Source organism: Eretmochelys imbricata, chromosome 18 (genome assembly GCF_965152235.1).
Source record: "Eretmochelys imbricata isolate rEreImb1 chromosome 18, rEreImb1.hap1, whole genome shotgun sequence".
NCBI classification, from domain to species: domain Eukaryota; kingdom Metazoa; phylum Chordata; order Testudines; family Cheloniidae; genus Eretmochelys; species Eretmochelys imbricata.
In genome coordinates this window covers 20,508,774-20,532,462 of record NC_135589.1, presented here as the reverse complement: position 1 = coordinate 20,532,462, position 23,689 = coordinate 20,508,774, and the positions used below count along the sequence as shown (strand labels likewise).

The 23,689-nt window shown below is 45.0% G+C and overlaps 1 protein-coding gene across 1 annotated transcript; it reads left to right on the top strand.

Moving 5' to 3' along the window:
* Nucleotides 1-3,712: 3,712 nt before the first annotated feature.
* LRRC47 (leucine rich repeat containing 47) lies at nt 3,713-22,683 on the top strand. The gene is made up of 7 exons (XM_077837248.1): nt 3,713-4,387; nt 5,226-5,687; nt 8,659-8,775; nt 16,759-16,874; nt 17,829-17,931; nt 19,353-19,442; nt 21,732-22,683. Exons 1-7 carry the CDS (start codon nt 3,731-3,733, stop codon nt 21,972-21,974), a joined length of 1,788 nt encoding a protein of 595 aa, XP_077693374.1. The 5' UTR covers nt 3,713-3,730; the 3' UTR covers nt 21,975-22,683.
* The last annotated feature ends 1,006 nt before the right edge of the window (nt 22,684-23,689 follow it).

The window sequence follows — 23,689 nt, the reverse complement described above, 5'->3', positions numbered from 1 at the left end:
TGTTTCTCCTACTATGACACACACACATTCTTTGCCTTCCTGCCCGATGTCCATGTAACTTGCATGATCTCTGAATCTGTCCTTGTATCTTGTCACCAGGTTAAAAAGAAAAACTAGTTAATTGACGACTCAACAAGTCTCATTTATTCATAAAAACAAGCCTCTTTCCGCACCTAGTTTGAAGCTGACCATTTATCTGAGGCAAGTGTGCGCTGCGGTTTGAGTTCACAAATTTGCCATCTAGCCTTGGGTTTTGTTTTCAGTTCTTTGGGAAAGCTGCAGCAGCAGAATAAATGTAGAAGTGACCAGGAAATGTAAATCTGGGGAGGCAATGCCCAGTCACACTGCAAAGCAAAGGATTTCACACAGTGCAGAGCCGCTCATCGCAAGGCCCCAGAGCATTAATGCTACCGGGCCATTCCAGCCAGAGCTTTTCAAGTGAAATGAACTGTCGTAGCACAGCTGATTCTCTTGTCATGCACAAGTTCCCACATCCTTAGTAAGGCCTCTGGGGTCATCTTGTGCACCAATAGCAAGCCCTTGCAGAAGCAAGAGTCCCTGTTCATAACACTGCTCCTGCGCCTGACAGTCCCAAAAGTCCTGAAGCCGGGGTGGGCCTTGGGCATATGCCCAGGAACATGTCAGTGGGGAAGAGCTGGATTGTCTCAGAGGCCAAGAACAATCTTCTGGCCAAGGCGGAGGCTATGCGGAAGGCTCCGCCACTGGCATACAGGGAGTAGAGCTTGTCATAGAGCCCTTTGGGGATGTAGTACTTGCTGTGCCTGTTCCCCAGGGGGAAGGCCCCACTGATGATGTCCCCGACAAAGGGCCCGGGCAGGTTGGGATCTCCGCGCCAGGGGTCCAGGAAATGCAGCACATTACCCGTGTGCACGAAGACATCGCTGTCTTGAAAGATGAATTCGACCTGTGGGCAGTGCGGGTGGAACCAGTGCAGGAAGTTGACCTCCTAAAGGGTTCCCACAAGGAAGAGGGTCCAGACCCGGCCACCCCTGGCCACCTCCAGCTCGTGGCCCTGCACGGCCACCTGCCACTCAAAGTGCTCCAGCCCTAACTTGACGGCAAAGAGCAGGGCAGTGCGGTCGCCCAGGCACTTCTCGGGTGGCTGAGCCACAGCAGGAAGTAACGGCAGTGGCGGTGCATTAGCAAGGGGTGGAATCACCTATCCACCTGCCCAAGCCCGCCCGGGGCACCCGGCACCACGCAGTCCAGCGTCCTGCCCTTGGGGAAGGGTGCAGCGCCTCCCAAGAGGAGCCCAGGCTCAGGCTACTATGGGCCAGCTGGAGCCAGGCCCGGGGGGCCCAGTGCCCCCTGGACTCTGGCTCTAGTTGCCGCAGCTGGTGCAGGTTGAGCAGCATGGCAGGAGACACTCAGGCCAGCCCTCAGCACCGTGTGCAGCCAGCAGCTGCGCTCCATGCTGGGCAGTGGACCCCTGCCAGCAGTTAGGCATCCGTGTACCCCACCTGGGACCCTGCACTCGACACCTGCCAGGAACACCGTCAGCAGGTCTGGCTCCAGCTTACCACTTCTCTAGCCTGGAGCTAGCCCATCCCAGGAGATGGAGAGATGTGCAGAGTGCTTCTGGTGTCCTGGCCTTGGGCCAATGGCAGGGCCACTCCCCAGGGCAGGCCTGCCAGGATAGGTCTGGCTCCCCAGGCCACCACCTGAGGCCAAAACTGCTTGGCTTGATGCCCGAGCCGCAAATATCTGCATGGCCCTGCAGGGAGCTCCAAGCCTGGGACCCTCTGTGTGGAGAATATTAATATTCCTCGCTATAACACCCCTTTATAATATTTTCTTGCTCTAATTGAGCAACATATGGCCCTAGTCATCTTGCTTTCTGGTAGTATACTGATACATACGTGGGCATAATACCCCCTCTGTTGGCAGAGCAATAGATTCACTCCTAGTGTTTTTACTAGAAGTTAGAGACATACTCTGAAGACACAGATAGCATTTGATGTTGCTGGTATCCGTGTTTCTGTAACATAGTGTATATTTTTTTGAAGTTTCTTTCAGTATGACAGGAGAATGTGAACTGATTCTTTATGATACCAAGATAGAGTATACTTAATTATCCTACTTGGTTTGTTTGGCTTTTTGAAGCGTTTGGCTTTTATAGTGTGTCTCTTAAGAAGTTTGCATAGCTCTAGTTTATAATTATTACATTTTCACTGTTTGAAGAACCCCAATTCCCTTCATAGGGGAGTCTTGTAAATGAGGTTGATTAATGATTATCTCTTGTTAATAATAATGGAATTAAATGTTCATCTTTTAAATATATCATCGGGCATCCAGATATGCTTGGCTTGATGCCCAAGCCGCAGATACCCTCATGGCCCTGCAGGGAGCCCCAAGCCTGGGACCCTCTGTGCGGAGAGTATTAAAATCCCTTGCCATATAACACCCCTTTATAATATTTTCTTGCTCTAATTCAGGAAGTCCACAAAGTACCAAAAACCATTTTCTAAATTATTTGGGAAATTAAACGGTTCCTATTTTATTTTTAACACATTTTATTTCACATCTAAAGGTTACATGTTGTATAATTAAGGTCAAATATGTGTGTGGACTTAAAGGGACAAATTCCTTTGGAAAAAATAGTATGTGCTTATGTAATTAAAGACTGTATCATAATTCATATGCAGAAAGGAGATGAATTAAGGCTGAATAGGCATTACTGGCATTTCCTAACTTTTGAGTGATTGACTTTCCACCGGTCGTTCACCATAATTTTTTTTTTTTAATTTTTCTTTGCTACCCATTTGAGAGAATAGAGGTGGGAAAAGGAGAATGATTCCCGCCCCCCACGTCTCCCTGCCTAGACTGGGGTAGCGAGCGCTCTCTCTTCTTCCAATGTCCTTCAACCACACTCATTTCATGGAAATTTAGCCCCATTTACGTCAGTGAAAGAAGGTACTTCCCATCCTTTGAGGCGAAGAAACCGGGCCCTTCTGAGCACTGCCACCCTGTGACAAAACGGCGCAGCCAGGCATCACCCACAGCCTGAAATCTGCCCTCAGCTTTGCACGCAGGGCTAGGCCAGGTCTACACTGAAAAAACAGATCGACCTCGCTCCCGCGCTCAGGCCTGCGCCCGTCTGCGCCACGCGGTTAGATCAGTGTCACCCCCAGCGGGCCCGGCAGCCGCCTGCGCGGCCTCTGGGAGCGGCTGTGGGTTCGCCACCGACGGAGACCCGCGGCCGCAGGGCCCGGGGCGCTGTTACACGGGGTTGCCAACCCTCCAGGATTGTCCTGGGCCCGCCAGGAGTGAAAGATTGATACCTTAGTTTTAAAGCTTGTGGCACGGGACGGAGCCCCCAGGGAGCCACCCCACCGGAACCGGCGACCCTCCGTGCTAGCATGGCACCGCTGCCGCGGCGGCCCCGCAGATACACCCTCAGCCGGGGCCCCCCACCCTGCAAGCGGCCTCCAGGCAGCTCGGCACTGAGGGGGAAGGCTGGTGGGACACTCTAGCCTCCCTTTGGGCTGCTCTCTATGGCAGCCAGGCCCACTGCCCGGCCTTTGAAATGGCAACGGGACGCTCTAGCCTCTCCGGCGGCCCCTCGCTCTATGGCAGTGCCGGGTATGGCGCGGCACGCTCTCGCCCGCCCGCCCTCCGGGCCGCTCTCTATGGTGAGACGCCCAAGCCCAGGCCAGCGCCGCCCCCGGAAGCAGTGCCGTGACCCGGAAGTGCGGGGTCGGCGGGCAGCATGGCGGACCCGGCCGCTTGGCCGGAGCTGGAGGCCGCGGAGCGGGAGCGGCGCCGGGAGCTGGTTCTCCCCGGCGCGGCGGTGGAGGCCCGCATCCGGGCGGGGGGCGGCCGCCTGCCCCCGCGGCTCCTGGCCCTGCCGCTGCTGCAGGCGCTGGAGCTGAGCGGCTGCGGGGCGCTGCGGGAGCTGGGCCCGGGGCTGGCGGCGGCGCTGCCGGCCCTGCACACCCTGGTGCTGCGCGGCAACGGGCTGGGCCCGGCGGGGCTGGGCGCTCCGGAGGGCCCGGGGCTGGGAGGCCCCCTGCCGGCCCTGCGGCTGCTGGACCTGTCCGGCAACGGGCTGGAGACGCTGCCCGCGGCGCTGGGGGGAGCCCTGGGCCCGGCCGGGCCCTGCGCTCCGGGGGGGGCCCCCGCCTTCCCCCAGCTGCGGAGCTTGAACCTCACCGGGAACCGGCTCCGGGAGCTGGGGCCGGGCTTGGCCCGGGCCGCCCCCCAGCTCCAGACCCTGCTGCTCTCCGGGAACCGCCTGAGCGCCCTGCCCGGCGGCCTCCTGCCCCCGGGCGCCTCCAGCCTCCTCCCGCTGCTCAGCCAGCTGGAGGCAGCCGACAACGGGCTGCAGGAGCTGGGCTCTACCATCGCCAACCTGCCGGCCCTCAAGGTCAGGGGGGGAGGGTGAGGAGAAGGGGCTGGGCAAAGAGTCTGGCTACCCCTTGGGGGTGTGAGGTTGGGCCCCCCATACGGTGGGCGGAGAAGAGGTTGAGGGGCTGGGACCCCACAGGACATTGCAGGTAGTTTCCTGTGGGTTGGAATGTGGGTGATGCTGGAGCCCTGTGGGAAGGGAGGGATGCTGTTTTGCCAGCCCCAGTGTACAAATAGCATAAGTTAGGCACTTTAAAAAAAGTGATTTTAACAGACAACCCATTTGGGCTTCATTTTATTTGCTTTCTAGTTTCTGAGCCTTTAGGTTTCATTTGGTTCAGGTTATCGAGCTTTTTTCCACAACCAAGAGGTCTAGAAACTTTTTTAATGGAAGATGAGATTCTCACTTAATTGATTCTGGATACTGGGGCTTTAAGAAAGTCACAAATATGGCATGACTTGAGAGTTATCAGCATGGGTGGTGATTAGACCTTCATGGGAAAAGGTTGATATGTTGGATTCGGCTACATTACCAGTTCTAAAAGTAGTGGGTGTTGTATAGAGGAACTGGCAGAGTTCATGAACTATGTAACAGTGCATTGATAGAATGGCATATCCTGGTTCTAGTGTTAGCTAAAACAAATTACCTTTTCTTTTTTGGGGGGAAAAAATAACTGATTTAAATTTCAAGCATTTTCAACCTGGTGTTATGGAATCTCTTCATGTAGATATTTTATGCCATGCCTTACCTTGTGGCATCTAGCTGCCTTCTGAGCAAACAGCATGCCAAGGGTGAGTGAGGCTCAAGCTTTTTAGAAGCAGCCAGTCTAACTTTGTAAATGCTTTTCCTCCCTCAGATCCTGGATGTTTCCAATAATGAGTTATCAGAAATCCCTGTTGAGCTTGCTGACTGCCCTAAATTAAAGGAGGTCAACTTCAGAGGGAACAAACTGAAAGACAAGCGGCTGGAGAAAATGGTCAATAGCTGCCAGACAAAATCCATCCTGGAGTACTTGCGGGTTGGAGGCCGAGGAGGTGGCAAAGGAAAAGGGAAGCCAGACAACTTTGATAAAGAGGAAAGTAAAAAAAAAAAGAGGGATAAACGCCAGAAAAAGGATAGTGGAGATGGGGAACAAGACAAGCTGGAAGAGGTGAATAAACTGATGATCAAGATTCTGCACATTGCAGAAAATCCAGCTCCAGTGGTAGTTAAAGTTAGTCCAAATATAAAAGAAGTTCGGCCATACATTGTTGGCTGTGTGGTGAAGGGAATGAATTTGAAGCAAGGAAATGCCTTGAAGAGATTTCTTTCTGCACAGGTAATTATTGAAGGATTAGGCTAGAACTTTTGTGAATGCGTTTTCAGTGATATCATTTTACTCCCATTCCAAATTAACAGAGTTAGGAACAGTCTGTTCCTGGGTATAGACTCTATTAAAAAGAAAACAGAGTGACTAAAGAAGCTATTGCACGTAGGCATAAACCTCGAGGACAGCTTCTCTGTAAGAACATAAGTTTAGTTTTTTGAGGGGGGGAGAGAGAGAGAGAGAGCTTTTCCCAACCAAGGAAGTAACTGATCAGTTTTTAAATTCTGGGTGACTTTAGATTGCAATATAACAGTACAAAACAACTTGCATCTATTCCTTTATGTACAGTTTGCTTTCCTATCAGATTTCTGCCCCAGTTTGCACTAAATTGCGTGATCTACTGCAAATTTCAAAGCTTTCTTTATTAAAAAGGTGTTGGAAGCTGAAATACTATTGTGGAGGGTGCCACATAAGCGCACAGATTCCCTCTACCAGTTTAAAAGATCCTTGTAGCTTTGCCATATACATTATGTTCTGGGAATGAAGGATAACTGTGAATCCATGTTAAAATTAGAGTCGGCAAAGATTGTTTCCATCAGTGATAGTCAGACCTCAGTGGCTCAGGAGCCAAATCAATGATCAACATTGCCCAAAAGAGTCACAGTAGTGTGAATTCATTGTTTCATTCACTATAGTACTATATAGTCATATTTCAATAGTATGACAGGAAATATTTAGTTTATATATTGGTGTGAGAATATCTAATATATAGATTATATTATTATTTTATCAACTACAATTGGTTGTTAACATAATGCAAGCATCCTTATTGGTTAAGAACTTAGACTGATTAATAATTAAATCCCTCAGTGTTTTAATATGTGCTGCAAATAACCACAGAATACACACTAAAGAGCCACTTGCAGCTTATGAGCTTCAGTCTGAGTATCACTGAGTTAGATTATAATGTTTTCTTTCTCTGGTGCTGGACTGGTAGTTTCCTACAACTGTTCTTCAGTGCTTTGTGCAGTCTAGTTTTAAATGCCATATGTGGCTTTAAAACTGTATTAAGCCATACTAATGGCACATGTTTGTACTCTAGTTTTCAGACTTGAAGGTGGTATGTTTGAAAAAATTTCCTAACTGGTACATTAGTCACCTTGTCCACTAGAGGGCAAATGATTGCTTTTCTCAAATGTGCAGGTCCTTGTGCATCTGTAGTTTTTTCTACCTTAGTTGACTTGGGCTGTGCTACACATTTCCTAATGGAAAACGGAGAATTAGTGGGATAGATCACCCAAAAAGCACAACTTTGGTCCCATACAGTAATTGATGCTTACAAATGCACAATCTTTCAAAATATTATGCATAACAATTGCATTTGAAGTTGCAGGCTGCAGTGGAGTGTTTTCCCCAAAACACCTTGTTGAGATTGGATCAGTTTCTTTTCACGGGTTTGCTAGCTTTGCCATATATGTGATAATAAGCACCTTTGAATACTCAGTTTCTTTACTTGTATAGTAAATAAGTATGGGATTTAGGGGTGGGGAGGAGAGAGTGGAGGATGGGGAAGATTATTCTGGAAGAAAAACAAGTGGTGCGGTGCAAAATTTGACCTACCTTAGCATTGTAAGCTGGAGGGAAGTTCCTCTTGCTTCTGTGTGTAATTGATATGCTAAATGTCTAAATAGAAGCATTTTATCTGCTCCCTAATTGTGTTTTGTTTTTGTTTTAAGTCTCCATTTTTATGGAACCAGCAAAACAGTCTGAACTCCTCTCTTCTGTTTCTGCATTATAATTAGGCTTGGCAGAAATTGATGTTTTTTCTCTAATTTCAACAGTGTGTTTGGTGTGTTTTTTAAGGGTAAAAAAAAAAAAAATACAAAAAACCCCACCCATAACAGCATGTCTGAGTTCACCCAGGCTCACATATGGGGATAAAAATAGCAGTGTAAATGTTCTTCCTCAGGCTGGAGCCCTGTCTTTGAGATCCACCCCACTCACCAGGTGTCAAAGCCCAGGCTCCAACCCAAACCGAATGTCTACACTGCTATTTATAGTCCTATAGAATGAGCCCAAGTCATTGACATGGGCTTTGAGGCTTGCTGCTGCGAGGCTTTTTTGCAGTATAAATGTATCCTTAATTTTTACAGTTGCTAGAAATTAAGCAGGGGTTAGATTTGGGGTTAGGGCAGCACTGACAGTAGGGGAATACAGGGGACTCCCTGTATGGCCGAAGGGACCAAGGGTACAAGGTGCTGGGAAGGCTGTGGGCCTGGCCTGGCAGAGCAGAGTCCCTGACCCCAGGTTGCTGCTGAACAGTTCCTGCACAGGGATGGCTTCTACATGCCTGGCTGGTGAGTGGGTGGGGCTGTGATGGCAGAGCTGCAGAGGGCTCTCTGGGCTGGTGACATTGAATCCCTGCAGGCAAAAGGGGTAAGGAATGCTCTTGTCCTGGTATGGCAGATTAGGGATCCCCAGCACTCCCAGTTGGTGAGAGCAGGGCCTGGCAGAGGGCTGCAGAGGGCTCCCTGCACTGCCACATGGATGGTGACACCCAGTCCTTGTAGGTGCAAGGCAGGGAGGCTGCGCTCCCGTTGACTGTTAGTGTTTTTTTTCCCGTCAATTTCAGTATGTCAGTTGAAATAGTTTACCAACATCTATCCATTTCAATCCAATGCTACAGAGCGTAATTATAATCAGCAAATTAACAAGCATTCCTTCCAGTGCCATGTGGACAGTGGTGAATTACTCTTTTGTGAACAAGTAAAGAGAACTATTGCTTTCAGCCTGATCCAACAGAGGGGGAAGCAAAGGCTTGTCAAATGGAAAAAGACAAAATTGATGGAGGGGGGGGCAAAAATGTTTTGACGCTAAGGGACTAGTTTAATAAGACAACTTAGAGTAAGGTTGAAGTTGGTAATGGTATAGGAATGCTGAAGGACATTGGCTGGTAACTTCATATTCCTGCACATTTTGTTAGATCAAACTTCATGACGACATCTGTGAGAAACGAACAGCAGCAACCATTGCCACCCATGACCTGCAGCTGATCAAAGGGCCCCTGCTGTATGATGCTCAGCCACCTAATGAATTAAAGGTAGGATAAATAACCTTTTTCCTGTTGCTTTATCAAATTTTGGAGTGGTACAGAAATGGGAAGATGCTATTTTGCACGCTAAAGAAATAAGAAAATTTAACTGGAACCAGGAGGTTAAGTTCAGAAAGTGTGCCAACCCCTATCTAAATCAGGCTCAGAAAACTCCTCACTGTTCAAATATCCTTCAGAATGTGAACGTTTATCAAAGTATCTGATTTACTAATAGTTACAGAACCCCTAGTACTAGTTGAATACCTTAAAAATTCAAACAGGTAAAGCAGTCCAAAATGTTTTTTCTTGCATGTTACGCACTTTGCTTAGGATGACAGAGGTCTTGGTGTTTCCCTGTTAACAGTTTCACTGCTGGTCCTCTCATTTGTGTTGAGCTGTTGCTAAGTTAATGTTCAGTGGAAGTCCATAAAATGTTAGGATATACTTGGAGTGTTGTGCAGCATAGCAGGTGTTCATTCACGTGAATGTACCGGGAGTGATGGGCAGCAATCTATAAGCTGATCAGCTGAACCAAATTCAGGCTCTGTTCACCAATTCTTTCTCTCTGGCAGTTTTATTGCCACACTCCCAGATAATGTAATCATTTACAACCCATTAGTATACCAACCTCTTAAGCTAAACTTGATATGAAACTTAAACCCACGTTACAAAATGTTACTTTAACATGCTGATCAGGAAACCCTGAATTGCCATTGTAAGAGGAAGTCAGTGAACTCACTAACTTAATTGTTCTAATTAAACAGTGAAGTCTGAATAGTGTGGATTTTGAGAGCGACTCTGTATTGTTCATTTCTTCATTCTGCACACAGTCTAATCAGCAAGGCTATGTACTTCATTTCCAGGTCTGCAGTTTATCCAGGGATTGCCCAAGAATGGCTTCTGCTGTGTACTGTAGTTATCCTCATTCAGTGTATGATAATAGCAAGATGATTATGCCAGTCTTTGTGATGGTTAATGGGCTTGTTGCTTTCAGATTAATTAGATGTCATCTGTGCCAGTCTTTTCAAAGGCAGCTTTTACCACTGAGGGTAATTCATGTTCAAAAGAAATTAGGTTTCAGGGCTGAATAAATCTGGCAAAATAAATTTTTCTACAGTAACAAATAGTAGAAAACCATTTTATGTTCGAGGTCCTACACTTGTAAAGCACTCAGAATATCGTGTATTTTGTTACATGGGCTAAAAGTAATGTTTCTTCTCCAAGATGGTATGGTGTCCAGTTAGTGAATCTGCAGGCTCTCTCCAGAGTTTGGATGTAAAACTAAGCTCTGGGTGCTCCTGCAGTAATTCATTTGTAATGAGCCATTTCAAACAGTAACACTGCATGCTTAGAGTAGAAGTCAGTCTGGTCCACATCAATTTGTGTTCCAACAGAGATGTGTACTCGAGTGTTCCGGTTCATTTGCAGTGCTAAAAACTAGATTGTCTGTCTGTCTCTCCAGTTCTTGGTTCCTTCTTATTAATCATGGGCAAGCTAGCCTCCTGACAGGAAATTCAGGTGAACATTGGAAAGAAGGTTATGTAAAACATAACTCAATATTAAACTTGGATATTCTATCAGAAATAGCTGCACTCTTTGAACACACAATTCTGTCAGTGTTTGTGCATCTCTTGTTATTGCCTACTAGCAACGTGTTGTCATGAAGAGAAGAGTAGGTCTCTTAACTCATCACATCCGCACAGTGGGAGCCAGAAGAAATTTTCAGTGGCACTAAAGCTTTTTCAATTCTAGATGCTGTGATTGCAAACCAGGCAGGAGTGCTTAAGGTTCAGGAGCTATAGAGTCCTGAAGCATGGTCCATGACCTCACTTTGGTTGGCTAGATCTCTTTCGCCTTGTCTACAGTACGAAATTAGGTTGAATTTATAGAAGTCGGTTTTGTAGAAAGCATTTTTATACAGTCGATTGTGTGTGTTCCCACACAATGCTCTAAGTGCATGTAGTCGGCGGAGTGTGTCCACAGTACCAAGGCAACCATAGACTTCCGGAGCGTTGCACTGTGGGTGGCTATCCCACAGTTTCTGCAGTCTCCACCACCCATTTGAATTCTGGGTAGAAATCCCAGTGCCTGATGGGGCTAAAACATTGTCGTGGGTGGTTCTGGGTGCATATCGTCAGGCCCCCGTTCCCTCCCTCCCTCCGTGAAAGCAAGGGCAGACAGTCTTTTTGCACCTTTTTTCTTGAGTTACCTGTGCAGACGCCGTTCCACGGCAAGCATGGAGCCCGCTCAGCTCACTGTCACCGTACGTCTCCTGGGTGCTGGCAGACGTGGTACTGCATTGCTACACAGCAGCAGTTCATTGCCTTTTGGCAGCAGACAGTGCAGTATGACTGGTAGCCGTCGTCGACGTAGTCCAGGGTGCTCTTTTAACTGACCTCGATGAGGTCGGGGCGCTTGGGCAAACATGGAGTGACTCAGCCAGGTCATTTCCCTTTTAAGTTTCGTCTCATGGCGATTCAGTCCTACTGGCAGTGCACTGTCTTTTTTTAACCTGCAGCCAGCAGAAGATGATGGCCAGCCGTCATACTGCAGTCTTCTGCCGAGCACCCAGGAGATGACGATGGCCAGCGGTCGTACTGCACAGTCTGCTGCCAGCAAGATGTATAAAGACAGATGAAGTGGATCAAAACAAGAAATAGACCAGATTTGTTTTGTACTCATTTTCTCCTCCCTCCCTCCGTGAAATCAACCGCCTGCTAAACCCAGTTTTGAGTTCTGTCCTTGAGGGGGCCATTTTGTTTCTTGCAAAGCCACCCCCTTTGTTGATTTTAATTCTCTGTAAGCCAATCCTGTAAGCCATGTTGTCTGTCTCCCCTCCCTCCGCCAGAGCAACGGCAAACAATCGTTTCGCGCCCTTTTCCCTCGATTGCTTGAGCAGGAGCAGACGCCATAGCATAGCAAGCATGGAGCCCGTTCAGCTCACCCCAGCAGTTATGACCATTGCAAACACCTTGCACATTATCGTGCAGTGTATGCAGAACCAGCACCTGAAAAACCAGGCGAGGAGGCGACGGCAGTGCGGTGATGAGGCCCTGAACACACTTTTCTCTAAAACCACGTTCCCCCACAATTTGGAGATCATGGTGTTTAATGGGGCAGGCTCATGCCATGGAATGCCAATTCTGGGCCCGGGAAACAAGCACAGAGTGGTGGGACCACAGAGTATTGCAGGTCTGAGATGATTCCCAGTGGCTCCGAAACTTTTGCATGCGTAACGGCACTTTCATGGAACTTTGTGACTTGCTTTCCCCTGCCCTGAAGCACAAGAATACCAAGATGAGAGCAGCCCTCACAGTTCACAAGCGAGTGGCAATAGCCCTGTGGAAGCTTGCAACGCCAGACAGCTACCAGTTGGTCGGGAATCAATTTGGAGTGGGCAAATCTACTGTGGGGGTTGCTGTGATGCAAGTAGCCAACGCAATCAGTGATCTGCTGATGTCAAGGGTAGTGACCCTGGGAAATGTGCAGGTCCTAGTGGATGGCTTTGCTGCAATGGGATTCCCTAACTGTGGTGGGGCTATAGACGGAACGCATATCCCTATCTTGGGTCCGGACCACCAGGGCAGCCAGTACATAGGCCGCAAGGGGTACTTTTCAATGGTTCTCCAAGCACTGATGGATCACAAGGGACGTTTCATCAACATGGGATGGCCGGGAAAGGAAGATCCCTGCTAGCCAAAAGCGAACGGCTCAGCGCCAAAGGCCTCCCCTTCCCACTGCGTGGCTAACTGCAGGGAGGATTTCTTTTTAGCCACAGACAAACAGCCCAGTAGGAACAGGCACCTCTGAATGTCCCCTTAATCAAACTCCCCCATTTCAACCAGGTTAGCATGAACGATATCACTCTCTCCTGAGGATAACACAGAGATAAAGAACGGATGTTGCTTGAATGCCAGCAAACACCTGGACCATACGCTGCCAGGCTTTGTCATGCAATGATACCAGATTACTTGCTACTAGCATGGCATGGTAAAGTGTCCTACCATGGAGGATGGAATAAGGCTGCTCTCCCCAGAAACCTTCTGCAAAGGCTTTTAGAGTACCTCCAGGAGAGCTTCATGGAGATGTCCCCGGAAGATTTCCGCTCCATCCCCAGACACGTTAACAGACTTTTCCAGTAGCAGTACTGGCCACGAATGCATCCCAAGTCCTCATGGCTACTTAATCATTAAAAAAAGCTTGCTTTTATAACCTGTATTGTATTTTAAAAGGTACACTCACCAGAGGTCCCTTCTCCAGCTTCATTGGGTTGGGAGGGTATTTCAGTCAGGGTGATAAAAAGATCCTGGCTGTCAGGGAAAATGGTGTGCTGTGTGCTCTCCTCAAGCTCATCATCCTTCTCATCTTCCCCATCTGCAAAATCCTCAGCCATGGTGGAGAGTATCCCATCCTCGGAGTCCATGGACAGGGGTGGGGTAGTGGTGGCGGCCCCCCCTAGAATTGCATGCAGCTCAGCATAGAAGTGGCATGTCTGGGGCTCTGTTCCGGAGCGTCTGTTTGATTCTTTGGTTTTCTGGTACGCTTGTCTGAGCTCCTTAAGTTTCACGCGGCACTGTGTTGCGTCCCTGATGTAGCCTCTGTCCCTCATGGCCTCTGAGATTTTTTGAAATGTTTTGGCATTTCGTCTTTTGGAACGTAGTTCTGTTAGCACGGATTCCTCTCCCGATACAGCAGTTAGATCCAGTACCTCCTGTTCAGTCCATGCTGGAGCTCTTTTTCGATTCTGGGACTGCATGGTCACCTGTGCTGATGAGCTCGCCTGGCCAAACAGGAAATGAGATTCAAAAGTTCCTGGGGCTTTTCCTGTACACCTGGCCAGTACATCTGAGTTGAGAGTGCTGTCCAGAGTGGTCACAATGGTGCACTGTGGGATAGCTCCCAGAGGCCAATACCTTCAAATTGCGTCCACACTAACCCTAATTCGAAACGGCGATGTCAATTTCAGCGCTAATCCCCTCCTTGGGGAGGAGTACAAAAATTGGTTTTAAGAGCCCTTTATGTCGAAAAAATGGCTTCGTTGTGTAGATGGGTGCAGGGTTAATTCGGATTTAATGCTGCTAAATCTGACATAAACTCATAGTGTAGACCAGGCCTTAGATGCAGACTGCCTTAGTTTTCATCACTAATAATGCAATCAAGGCATTTCTGTTCATTTCTCAAGCTCTATAGGAGTGCAGGCAAATGTTAGTAGTTAATGCATTTTGTCTAAAGCATTTAATCATATACTGATGAGGTTCAGTCCTCCAACAGTTGCCCTCTTATGGACTGAGGCCATGTGAAGCTAGAAATTACTTGGAACAAGCCCAGTACTTGTCTCTTGCTACAAAGGAACTGACAGACTGTAGTAAACTTACCTACCTGTTGCCCAAGGCAAAAACACTTTTAACTGTACTTCCTGATGAAATGTTACTAATCTTTGGTTCTTTGTTTACTTTTAATATTCCAGATGGCAAAGCATCTCTGATTTAAACCATGCAGCCCACAAAGTAATCCCTGATCAAACAAGGCTTTCTGAGAACCCACTCCACAGGATATATTTAACTCCTAGCAAACACTACCAGCCAGCAGTAGAATCCAGGAGCCAAGTCTTTCATATATAATTGAAATTAGAAAAAATGTTGCAGGTGTGGACTTTGGCCAAGGGATCACAAATAAATCCTGAACTTCATGTTCACCACCTGATGTTGAAAAATTGCCTCTCTTGTGGCATTAATTGCAGGTGCAAATACTAGAATGTGGACATCTGACTACCTGACTCTGCTTGCTTTCTAGTTAGACAGACATGTTTACTACAAGTTATTGTGCATGAATAGTCACAAAATACAGTAGGCTAATGCACACTTCTTTCACTTCTGGAGACTTTGGTCCAATTATTTCCTTGGATCACAGGTGAAAGATTTTGTTGGATCTTCAAATTCAGTTGCCCACAGCATCATGATTCTAAAGGGACCAGAATCCAAATTGTGGGGTAGTTCTTCACAGTATGAGACAATGCTATATTTTTTCTGCAGTTACCACGAATTGCTGACCAAGCTATGGGAATAGCCGTTGAGATGCACCTAAAAAAGTGTCCTCCTAATTCCATTAATACAATAGGAGAGCAGTTGACTGGCTTTTTTTTTATTTTTTTTAAAGGTGGTGGGGGGAGGCAGAGTGGTGAAGCGGGGGTTATTTGCTCATTAGAAATAAACCATAGTGTGTGTGCTCCAGTTTGACACAGCTGCGCTCCATACCCTCTCCTCCCCAGCTGTTCAGGAGTATTTCCAGGATGGAGTGATTAAAATAAAGGCATCTAAATCATTGTCATAATTTAAATTACTTGATCTAAAACAAATACAAATAACTGTTTTAAATCACGTTGAGGCTTTGTAAAATGAATTTTAGATTTTGTCCATTGCAATTTTAGATTGAAAAACAGTTGTGCTGGATTATAAATGAGGATGGTTCAGTATCTTCTTTCAGTTTTATGTAACTGCTATAGGCAAAATAAAACATTGAGAACTAAGGTCTTGATCCTGCAAACACACAAGTGGGTACGTAACTTCACTCACTAATAGTCCCATTGATTTCAGTGTGCTTAAAATCAAGTGTTTGCAGAATCTGGGGCTAAAATTGTATTGTTAAATATTTTTCTCTGAGTAGAATAATCATCTTTGTCATTTTAAACGGCTTGCTTCAATGCTAACCACAAGAAGTTTAGATTTTCAATACAATACCAAAATGATTGTGAATTTTATATGTACAAGCTAAAATATAGGAGCCTAAAGTTAGGCTCCAAAGCCCCTGTGTAAGTACCTCTGGGTGGAATTTTCAGAATCACCAAAGTGACTTGGGAATGCAAGTCCCATTGACTTCAAACTGAACCCTGATGTAGGAGTATAGCCTGTTTGAAGCATTTCAGCTTTCTTGACTTGTGGAAGTACAATCTATCGGAAGGTGTTGGTTGTAAATATAGCAATGGCTATTTGCGTAGCCATTTTCTGTTTGAGTTTGTGGATGTTAGGAGGTTCTGGACTTGTTTTTCTGCACAGATGAGCATTTTAAGTGTGATGGTTCTTGGAAAGAAATCTCTATGTAAAATCTGAAGTTCTGCAAGCAATTAATAAACTAAAGAGAAGTACAAAACAAAGACTAAAGAAGGCAAAGAACTAGCAACGCGTAAAGTTAAATAAAAAAAAGGTTTTTGTTTTTTTAAATGATTATTTTTCTACCCCTGTTTTCCATCCTGCTGTTCCCTCCGAGTCTTGCTTTGCTCCAGTCTGTTTGTAGCACCAATGAGAACGCGGATTGCAGAGTTGATCAAATAGTGAGGAACCATAATCACTGCTTGAGCATGTAGCACCAACCACCCTTCATAAAACTTAGAACAACTAGAAGAGATTTCAGCAGCACTAATTGGGGCAGGGGAGTTTTCTAAACTCTGCAGAATAAAGAGCTGTAGAGCTTAATCTATAGTAATGTAAAATCTGAGATATACACATCACAAATTAGGCCTCTAGGGCATAAGAGTTAATACTAAAACTATTCAGTTTTTTCTTCTAAAATAGTCCAGAGCACTGGAAAGTCTTTGGGTGAGCCATGGTTCTAAGATATGTATCTTGGGGTAAGCTTTTTATTCTTGAATGTCTCCTGTTCACTCAATTCTAAAATAAACATGGTGTTCAAAACTCAAGAACATACCATAATTAATAGGAATGTCCCTTTGGTGTGATAACACAAACAAGAGTCTGGGCAGGGAGTTTAAACATGCCTGAATATCTAGGATGTTTTTAAAGAATGAAGTGTCACAAATGTTTCATAAAATCCCCCATTGTCTATGTTCCAAGCAAAAGAATTAAAGTTATGCAGAACTTTCAGTTAAGTGTTATCTCCCCATTTTTTATTGCTTTAGCTCTTATGAACTAGCTCAGATAGTCCTGACGTCAATTGAATGACTCTTAGCTTTAAGTATTTGCTTTCTCTCTGATACAGGTAATGCCACTGGGTCGGAAGGAGATCAAGGCAAAGGATCTTGTCCGTCAGTTGCAGTTAGAGGCTGAGGAACAAAGAAAACAGAAGAAGCGTCAGAATGTTTCTGGACTGCACAAGTCAGTGTATTAATGCACAGCTTTTTTCAAATTGATCAGACACATTTTGGCCAATTTAAGATCACATGAAAAGCAACAGTATCGTAACTGCAGATTTGCCCTTTGTGCTTAGTTATGAAAGGCAACATCTAATGGTAACAGGGTGCATATGCATTTAACATGAGCTCCTGAAAATCTAGAGGAGGGGAGGGGGCGGAAGAAGGGTTGGGGGGAAATTTACAAAGAACAGTACTGAGTACAGTGTGGTTGAGTGACATGTTGTTGGGCCTCCAATTATACCAAGAGTTAATTTGGAAGTTGTCACCATTACTACAATATAAATTGTGCCGAAAGACAGCAGATGTTTGAGAGGAGGGAAATTGGAGGGGAGCTGAATATAAACGTAAGCACAATAAGTTTGCTTATGTGAAATGTCCAAAATTCTGTCAATGGAACAGCTTGTAAGGAGCTGAAACCTTTAAGTGACTACATCTAATTTGAAGGAAAACGACACATCACCCTTCCCATCCCGTTTGTTTTGGGATTATCTCACATGTCCATCATCATGCATGTTTTGGGGAAACCAACCAGGTAAACAAAGTGGGGATTGCATATTTTTGTAAGTGGTGGAGACAGGTAATGAGACTTAAATTTAAGCATATGAGCTTGTAGCATCAGTAAAACAAGCTCTAAAATGTTGCTATATTTTGAGCACCGGGTGCAGTAAAAGCATTAAGAACGTGTTTGCTCACTTTGGCAATCGGAATATTACTTTAACTTTAAAGTGCTTCATGATTATTGCTTCATTACTCACATTTAGTGCAGGCCATGCAGTTGTTGTCATGATGCCGTAGTTACGTTTTTCTGTGTGTTGGATCAGAAACACATAACCTCCATTTTCCCACGCTTCTAACTGTCTTATTTATTGTTGCCTGATCTCTTTCCGTTATCGTCACTTTTTTTTTCCCTTGACAGGTACCTTCAATTACTGGATGGGAAAGAGAACTATCCTTGTCTAGTAGATGCTGAGGGTGTTGTGATTTCTTTCCCACCAATCACTAACAGTGAGAGAACAAAGGTACAAAAGTTTCAATCCACTTATATCCAAGTCTCAACGATAGTGGAAGTGGGCCAGGCTTCAAAACTAAATCACTTCAATCCTCTCCTTGTCAGGAGATACTCAGGTGTTGTGGAATAAATGCTCCTGATCTTACCATATGTTCAAGTCTCCATTGAAATTTATGAGTGAGTTTAGAATCTGAACTTTTAAGATCTAAAGTTTATACATTAAAAGCACTAGATTTTTTAAAATGAATTTGAAGTCAAACTATGCATTTTTAATGCTGAATGTCAAAATTACATTCAGCTATTTAGCAGTGCTGCTTAACCTTTCTGGGCTCAGGAGCCATTTGTTAACCTTGATGGCCTGTAGCAACCCAGTGCATAGCTTTCCTGCAGAGAAGAAAAATCTGCCTTACTAAATATTTTTTTTACCTAGATTATATAATGCACGTTACTGTACTAAGTACTGAAAAAGAACACTCTGCATACCATAGCAGTGGTGCCTGTCCTGTGGGGCTGGCTGGGCTTGGCTCCTCACTCTGGGTGTGGTAACCTCTGGGGTCGTAGGGTTACTCACTCACATTTGGCCTGGCTGGCAGCCTGTCGTCATGATGGAGGAGTGGCTGAGCCAAACCTGAGTGGTGCTGTGACTCCCCCACGCAGCAGGTAGTAATGTGAGCCCAGCCAGCCCTGCAGGACTGGAGTTGTAGGCGTCACTGCTGTGGGGGGGAGGCTCTGCAGCCTCCCTTTCCTGTCCCACCCAGGGCCTCCCATCTCCCCAAGGGCAGGATTTGGCCACCCTTCCCCTCCCCTCCCAGGCCTCCCACTCGACTGTTTGGCTACATCTACACCATGAGCTAGGGGTGTGTTTTCCCCGGGTCGTGTACATAGACTTGCACTAGGTGTCATCGAACTAGCTGAGTAGAAATAAGAGTGTAGCCATCATCGCACAGGCAGTGGCAGCAGAGCCCCAGCTAAGCCATGCTGAACCCAGTAGGTACGTAGTCCGCATGGCTGAGCCGTGCGGCCGCTGTCACTCCCCGTGCTGTCGGGGGATGTGTACAGCTAGCACAAGTATGTGTTCACAAACAAGGGCATCATGCCCTTGGCTCATAGTGCAGACATAGCCTTTGACAAATCCTGGCCACCTGATATTTGGATGGCGACCCACAGGCTGAGAAACCGTACTCTGTGGCAAGCCGTTCCAAAGGTACGATGTTTTGGCCGGAGACGTGCAAACCTACAGTTCTTCCTTCATGAAGTTAGCAGGATTCACATGTCGTTACTTATGCATTGGATGCTTTTCAAATAATAGCTGAAATATTCTTTGAGAAACAAATGCACCAGTGTGATTATGGAGCTGTGCACACTAGTTTCTATTTCATTGTATTACAATTCAGCCTTCCCTTTTCTGAGTCCCTCTGGAATACTTTTTAGATTAGAAAAAACACTTGTGATCTATTTCTGGAAGTGACGAGCGGCACCAGCCTCCAGATATGCAAAGACGTCATGGACACCCTCATTCTAGTAAGTATTCCAATAAGCTAAATCTATAGCTTGTTCTTTGTGTGTTCCCTGAATAAGAGAACCAAGTTGGAATAGAGAGGTACATGGAGCTTAATTTCTCCCTTTATTGTTTATAATTTTGTCTCTTATTGCATGTTACTATGAACATTTATTGGTAACTTTATTGCCTGTGACTATGCCACTTAATCAGGAAGCGTCAATGGATTTCAGATGCATTACTGCCTACTGGACATGCCCATCTCTGTATAGATTCCTAGGCTCCAAGGCTAGAAGGAGCCATTGTGGTCATCTAATCTGACCTCCTGTATAACACGGGCCAGAGAACTTCCCCCAAAATAATCCATAGAGTAGAGCTTTTTAGAAAAACATCCAATCTGGATTTTAAAATTCAGTGATGGAGAATTTACCACAACCCTTGGTAAGCTGTCCCAGTGGTTAATTACTCTCACTGTTAAAAATGTACACCTTATTTCCAGTCTGAATGGGTCTAGCTTCAACTTCCAGCTATTGGATCGTATTACACCTTTTTCTGCTAGGTTGAAGAGCCCATTGTTAAATATTTGTTCTCATTTAGGTATTTAAGCTGTAATTAGCTCCCCCCCCCCCAATCTCTTTGTTAAGAGAAACAGATTGAGCTCTTTGAGTCTGTCACTATAACACATGTTTTCTGATCCTTTAATCGTTCTTGTGGCCCTCTGAACCCTCACTAGAACTGAACACAGTATTCCTGCAGTGGTCGCACCACTGCCAAGTAGAGAGGTAAAATAACTCTTTATTCCTACTCGAGATTCCCTTTATGCATCCCAGGATTGCATTTGCTCTTTTGACCACAGAATTAGACTGGAAGCTCATGTTCAGCTGATTATCCACCATGACCCCCAAATCTTTTTCGGAGTTGCTGCTTCCCAGAATATAGTTTTGCATTCTACAAGTTTGGCCTACATTGATTTTGTAGATGAATACATTTACAGTTAGCTCTGTCAAAATGCATCGTGCTTGCTTATGCCCAGTTTACCAGGCAATCCAGATCACTCTGAATCAGTGACCTGTCCTCTTCTTTGTTTACCACTCCCCCAAATTTTGTGTCTTCTGCAAATGTTATCAGTGCGGATTTTACAGTTTCTTCCAGGTCATTGATAAAAATGTTGAATAGCTTAAGGCCAAGAACTGATCGCTGCGATACCCTCCTGGAAACAGACCCACTCGATGATTATTCCTGTTTACAGTTACATTTTGAGATTTATCAGTTAGCCTTGTTTTTAATCCATTTAATGTGTGCTATGGTCATTTTATATCCTTCTAATTTTTTAATCAAAACATGCGGTACCAAGTCAGACGCCTCACAAAGGTCTAATTATATCACATCAACACATTACCTTGATCAACCAAACTTGTAACCTCATCCAAAAAAAAGTGAAGTTAGGCTGACAAGCTCTATCTTCCATAAACCCATATGTATGGGGAAAAAACCACGTTTATTAGTTCTCACGGACAACACAGCCGTGATGTTCTACGTGAACAGACAAGGATGGGCCGGGTTGACTCTTCTGTGCCAAGAAGCAATACTGCTTTGGGAGTTTTGTATTGCCAACACAATTCACTTCCAAGCCTCCCACCATCCAGGTCTCCAGAATAGGCTGGCAGATTGAACAGATCTTTCACCAGTCATCACAAATGGTCTCTCTGGCCAGATATAGTCATCCTAATTTTTCAAGACTGGGAGATTCCCCACTTCGACCTCTTTGACACTTTGTTGTGACAAGTTGCAGTTTTGTTCATGTGCAGGTCCCACAGTCCAGGGTGTCTGATGGATGCTTTACCCCCTAGTTCCTCTCCTACACTTCATTAATGAACTGTCATTAGCATGTTCTGAAGTCCAAGTTCAGTGACACTTGGATAGTTGATATAGGGCAGGAATGAGGACAATTTAAAATATGTTGAAAGCAGAGTCCTCAGTAGTGACACTGGAGCAGGTTCTTTTCATTTAGAATCGAAGTGCTGGGCTGCAAAACCTGATTTGTAAACCTGCTCCTCTAGAATTGGAGGACAAGAATAGCAGAAGAAAATAAGGTTTTCAGATAGAATTCACTAACCTGTATATTGAGCTGTAAGTTTCTTTTTAAAAAAATGCTTAAATGATTACTGAAAGCTTCCATTTATGATATCAGTCCCTCAGTAGTATGTAAAGCTCAGGCCTTCTTACTGGAAACTCTTTAAGCAATTCATAGCCCATCCACTGCGTTCACCATGTACATTGATATCTTTGATTCCTTTTTGTTTCCTAATCAGAAAATGGCAGAACTCAACAAATTCACTTTAGAGAATAAGGAGGAAGAATCTGTGTCTGATGCTGAATCGGACATGATTTCTGAACCAGTGAATTCAAATCCCAGCCAAAATGCAGAGCAAGAGAATTCTCCATTAACAGTGGAGCAGGTTCGCGTTGTGGACATGGATGGGAACTTAAAAGTACTGTATCCATCTAAAACTGACCTAATTCTGGTCTCATCTCTTTTAACTGTAATTCGTTAACAGCCATCAAGGTTCTTGTAAAATGCTTTGATTTTGAATTTTTTTGCGTATTTTACAAATACAGAGTTTGTATATGGTAAAATTAAATTATTTAGACTCCTCTGTCTTTAAGAAACATGTAAAGTGCCCTCCTTTTGGGTGCATAACTCTGATAATTTGATCCTACTATGGCAAGGAATACTACATTCTTTCCTGTCTTAGTAATAAAGTCCCAATGTTATAACTGGTTAGAGATGTGAATCAGTCTTTAAATGCTAAACTTGGGATCTAAGTATTTCACATATTTTGTGCTCAGGATTATTCTTATCCCATCTAGTTGTAATTTATAGATATGGTGACCTTGGAAGTTGAAATAACATTGAGCTGTTCTAAGATGCTTTGAAACAAAATACCAGTTTATGAAATTGCCCGCTCCCCAAAAATCAATCTTTTTATAAGCCTGTTTTTTGTTTTGTTCATGTGAATTAATGTGGAAACCTATTTTGTGACTTAATGAGTAAATTAATAGATAACACAAAAACTAACCAACAAGGATATATCCCATCTACTGGTACTAAAGACATTGGCTGTCTAATATACCATAAAAAGATGATGTGGAGAGTTAAAGCTATTGCTGATTATCATGATTTGGGTCTTATTTTTCTTGATGCAACTCTGCTTTGTAATGTGTTCATATGGGACTAAACCTGAATCACTGCAAACCCCGTAACCTCTTGTGGTTTTTTTAAACTCGTCAGTCTAAGTGCAGCCAAACATTTTTTAAAATTTCAGTTGTGAACCTTTCATGTGATAGTTACACCACCATATTGCTATAGGTGTGATACTGCTTCTCTTGCTCACCAAAGCACCAGCAAGCCACTTCAGGAGGTGTTTATCTGTCATGCTGCATTTTGAAGCTATAATCCATTCACACTGAAGTATTAGCCACCATTGAACCGTCCCAAACCATTACATTAGCTGCCTATTGAGTTTGCTCAGAGTTTATACTACACGCCTGCATTTGAGGTCTGTTGTTTGCAAAAGCATTGATGTTCCCCCTTGTGCTGTGCAAACTCTCCGTTAACCCTGCAGCACAGAGAGAGCTGCTTCCCAAGGGTGACTCAGGGGGTGGAATGTCTCATGAGCACACTCAGTATCGATGGAATGCACTGGGTGAAATAACGAAAAGCTTTTTTGAAGTAGCCAGGTAACTTCAATGGAGAAACGAAGAACTTCCTTGCACTCTTTGTGTGTGGGATGGTCTTACATCCCAGCTACTAACTCGGTAACGGCAGACATGCTAATAGTTCCATGCTGTTGGATGACATGTAAACTGTGTTTTCTCATGGAGACAGGCTCTGTCTACGTAGTTGAACTACTCACTGTTCTATAAAACACACTGAATTTTGCTGAGATCTTCATAATGGATGGGAAAACTGAAGTGATGGTGTCTCTAATCACGGTCAGTGTTGTCCTTAGTGTTTCTGTGTTTAAAGTCCTGTAACCTGCCAGAGGTACACCTGTGTACTAAACAGCTGGATCGCGGAGATACTTCCAGTAAGCCAGCCTCTAGTTAAATAAGGGTTTCTGTGTTGTTTTGAGAGCAGTTCGAACTTGCCTTCAGTTTACTTATGAGGTTTTTTTCTTTACGTGTATACACCCCATGAAACTACACTAGAAGCTTTGCAAAGAAGTGGTCTACGTTATCTGACATAGCTTCGAGTGTTCCTGCGAGA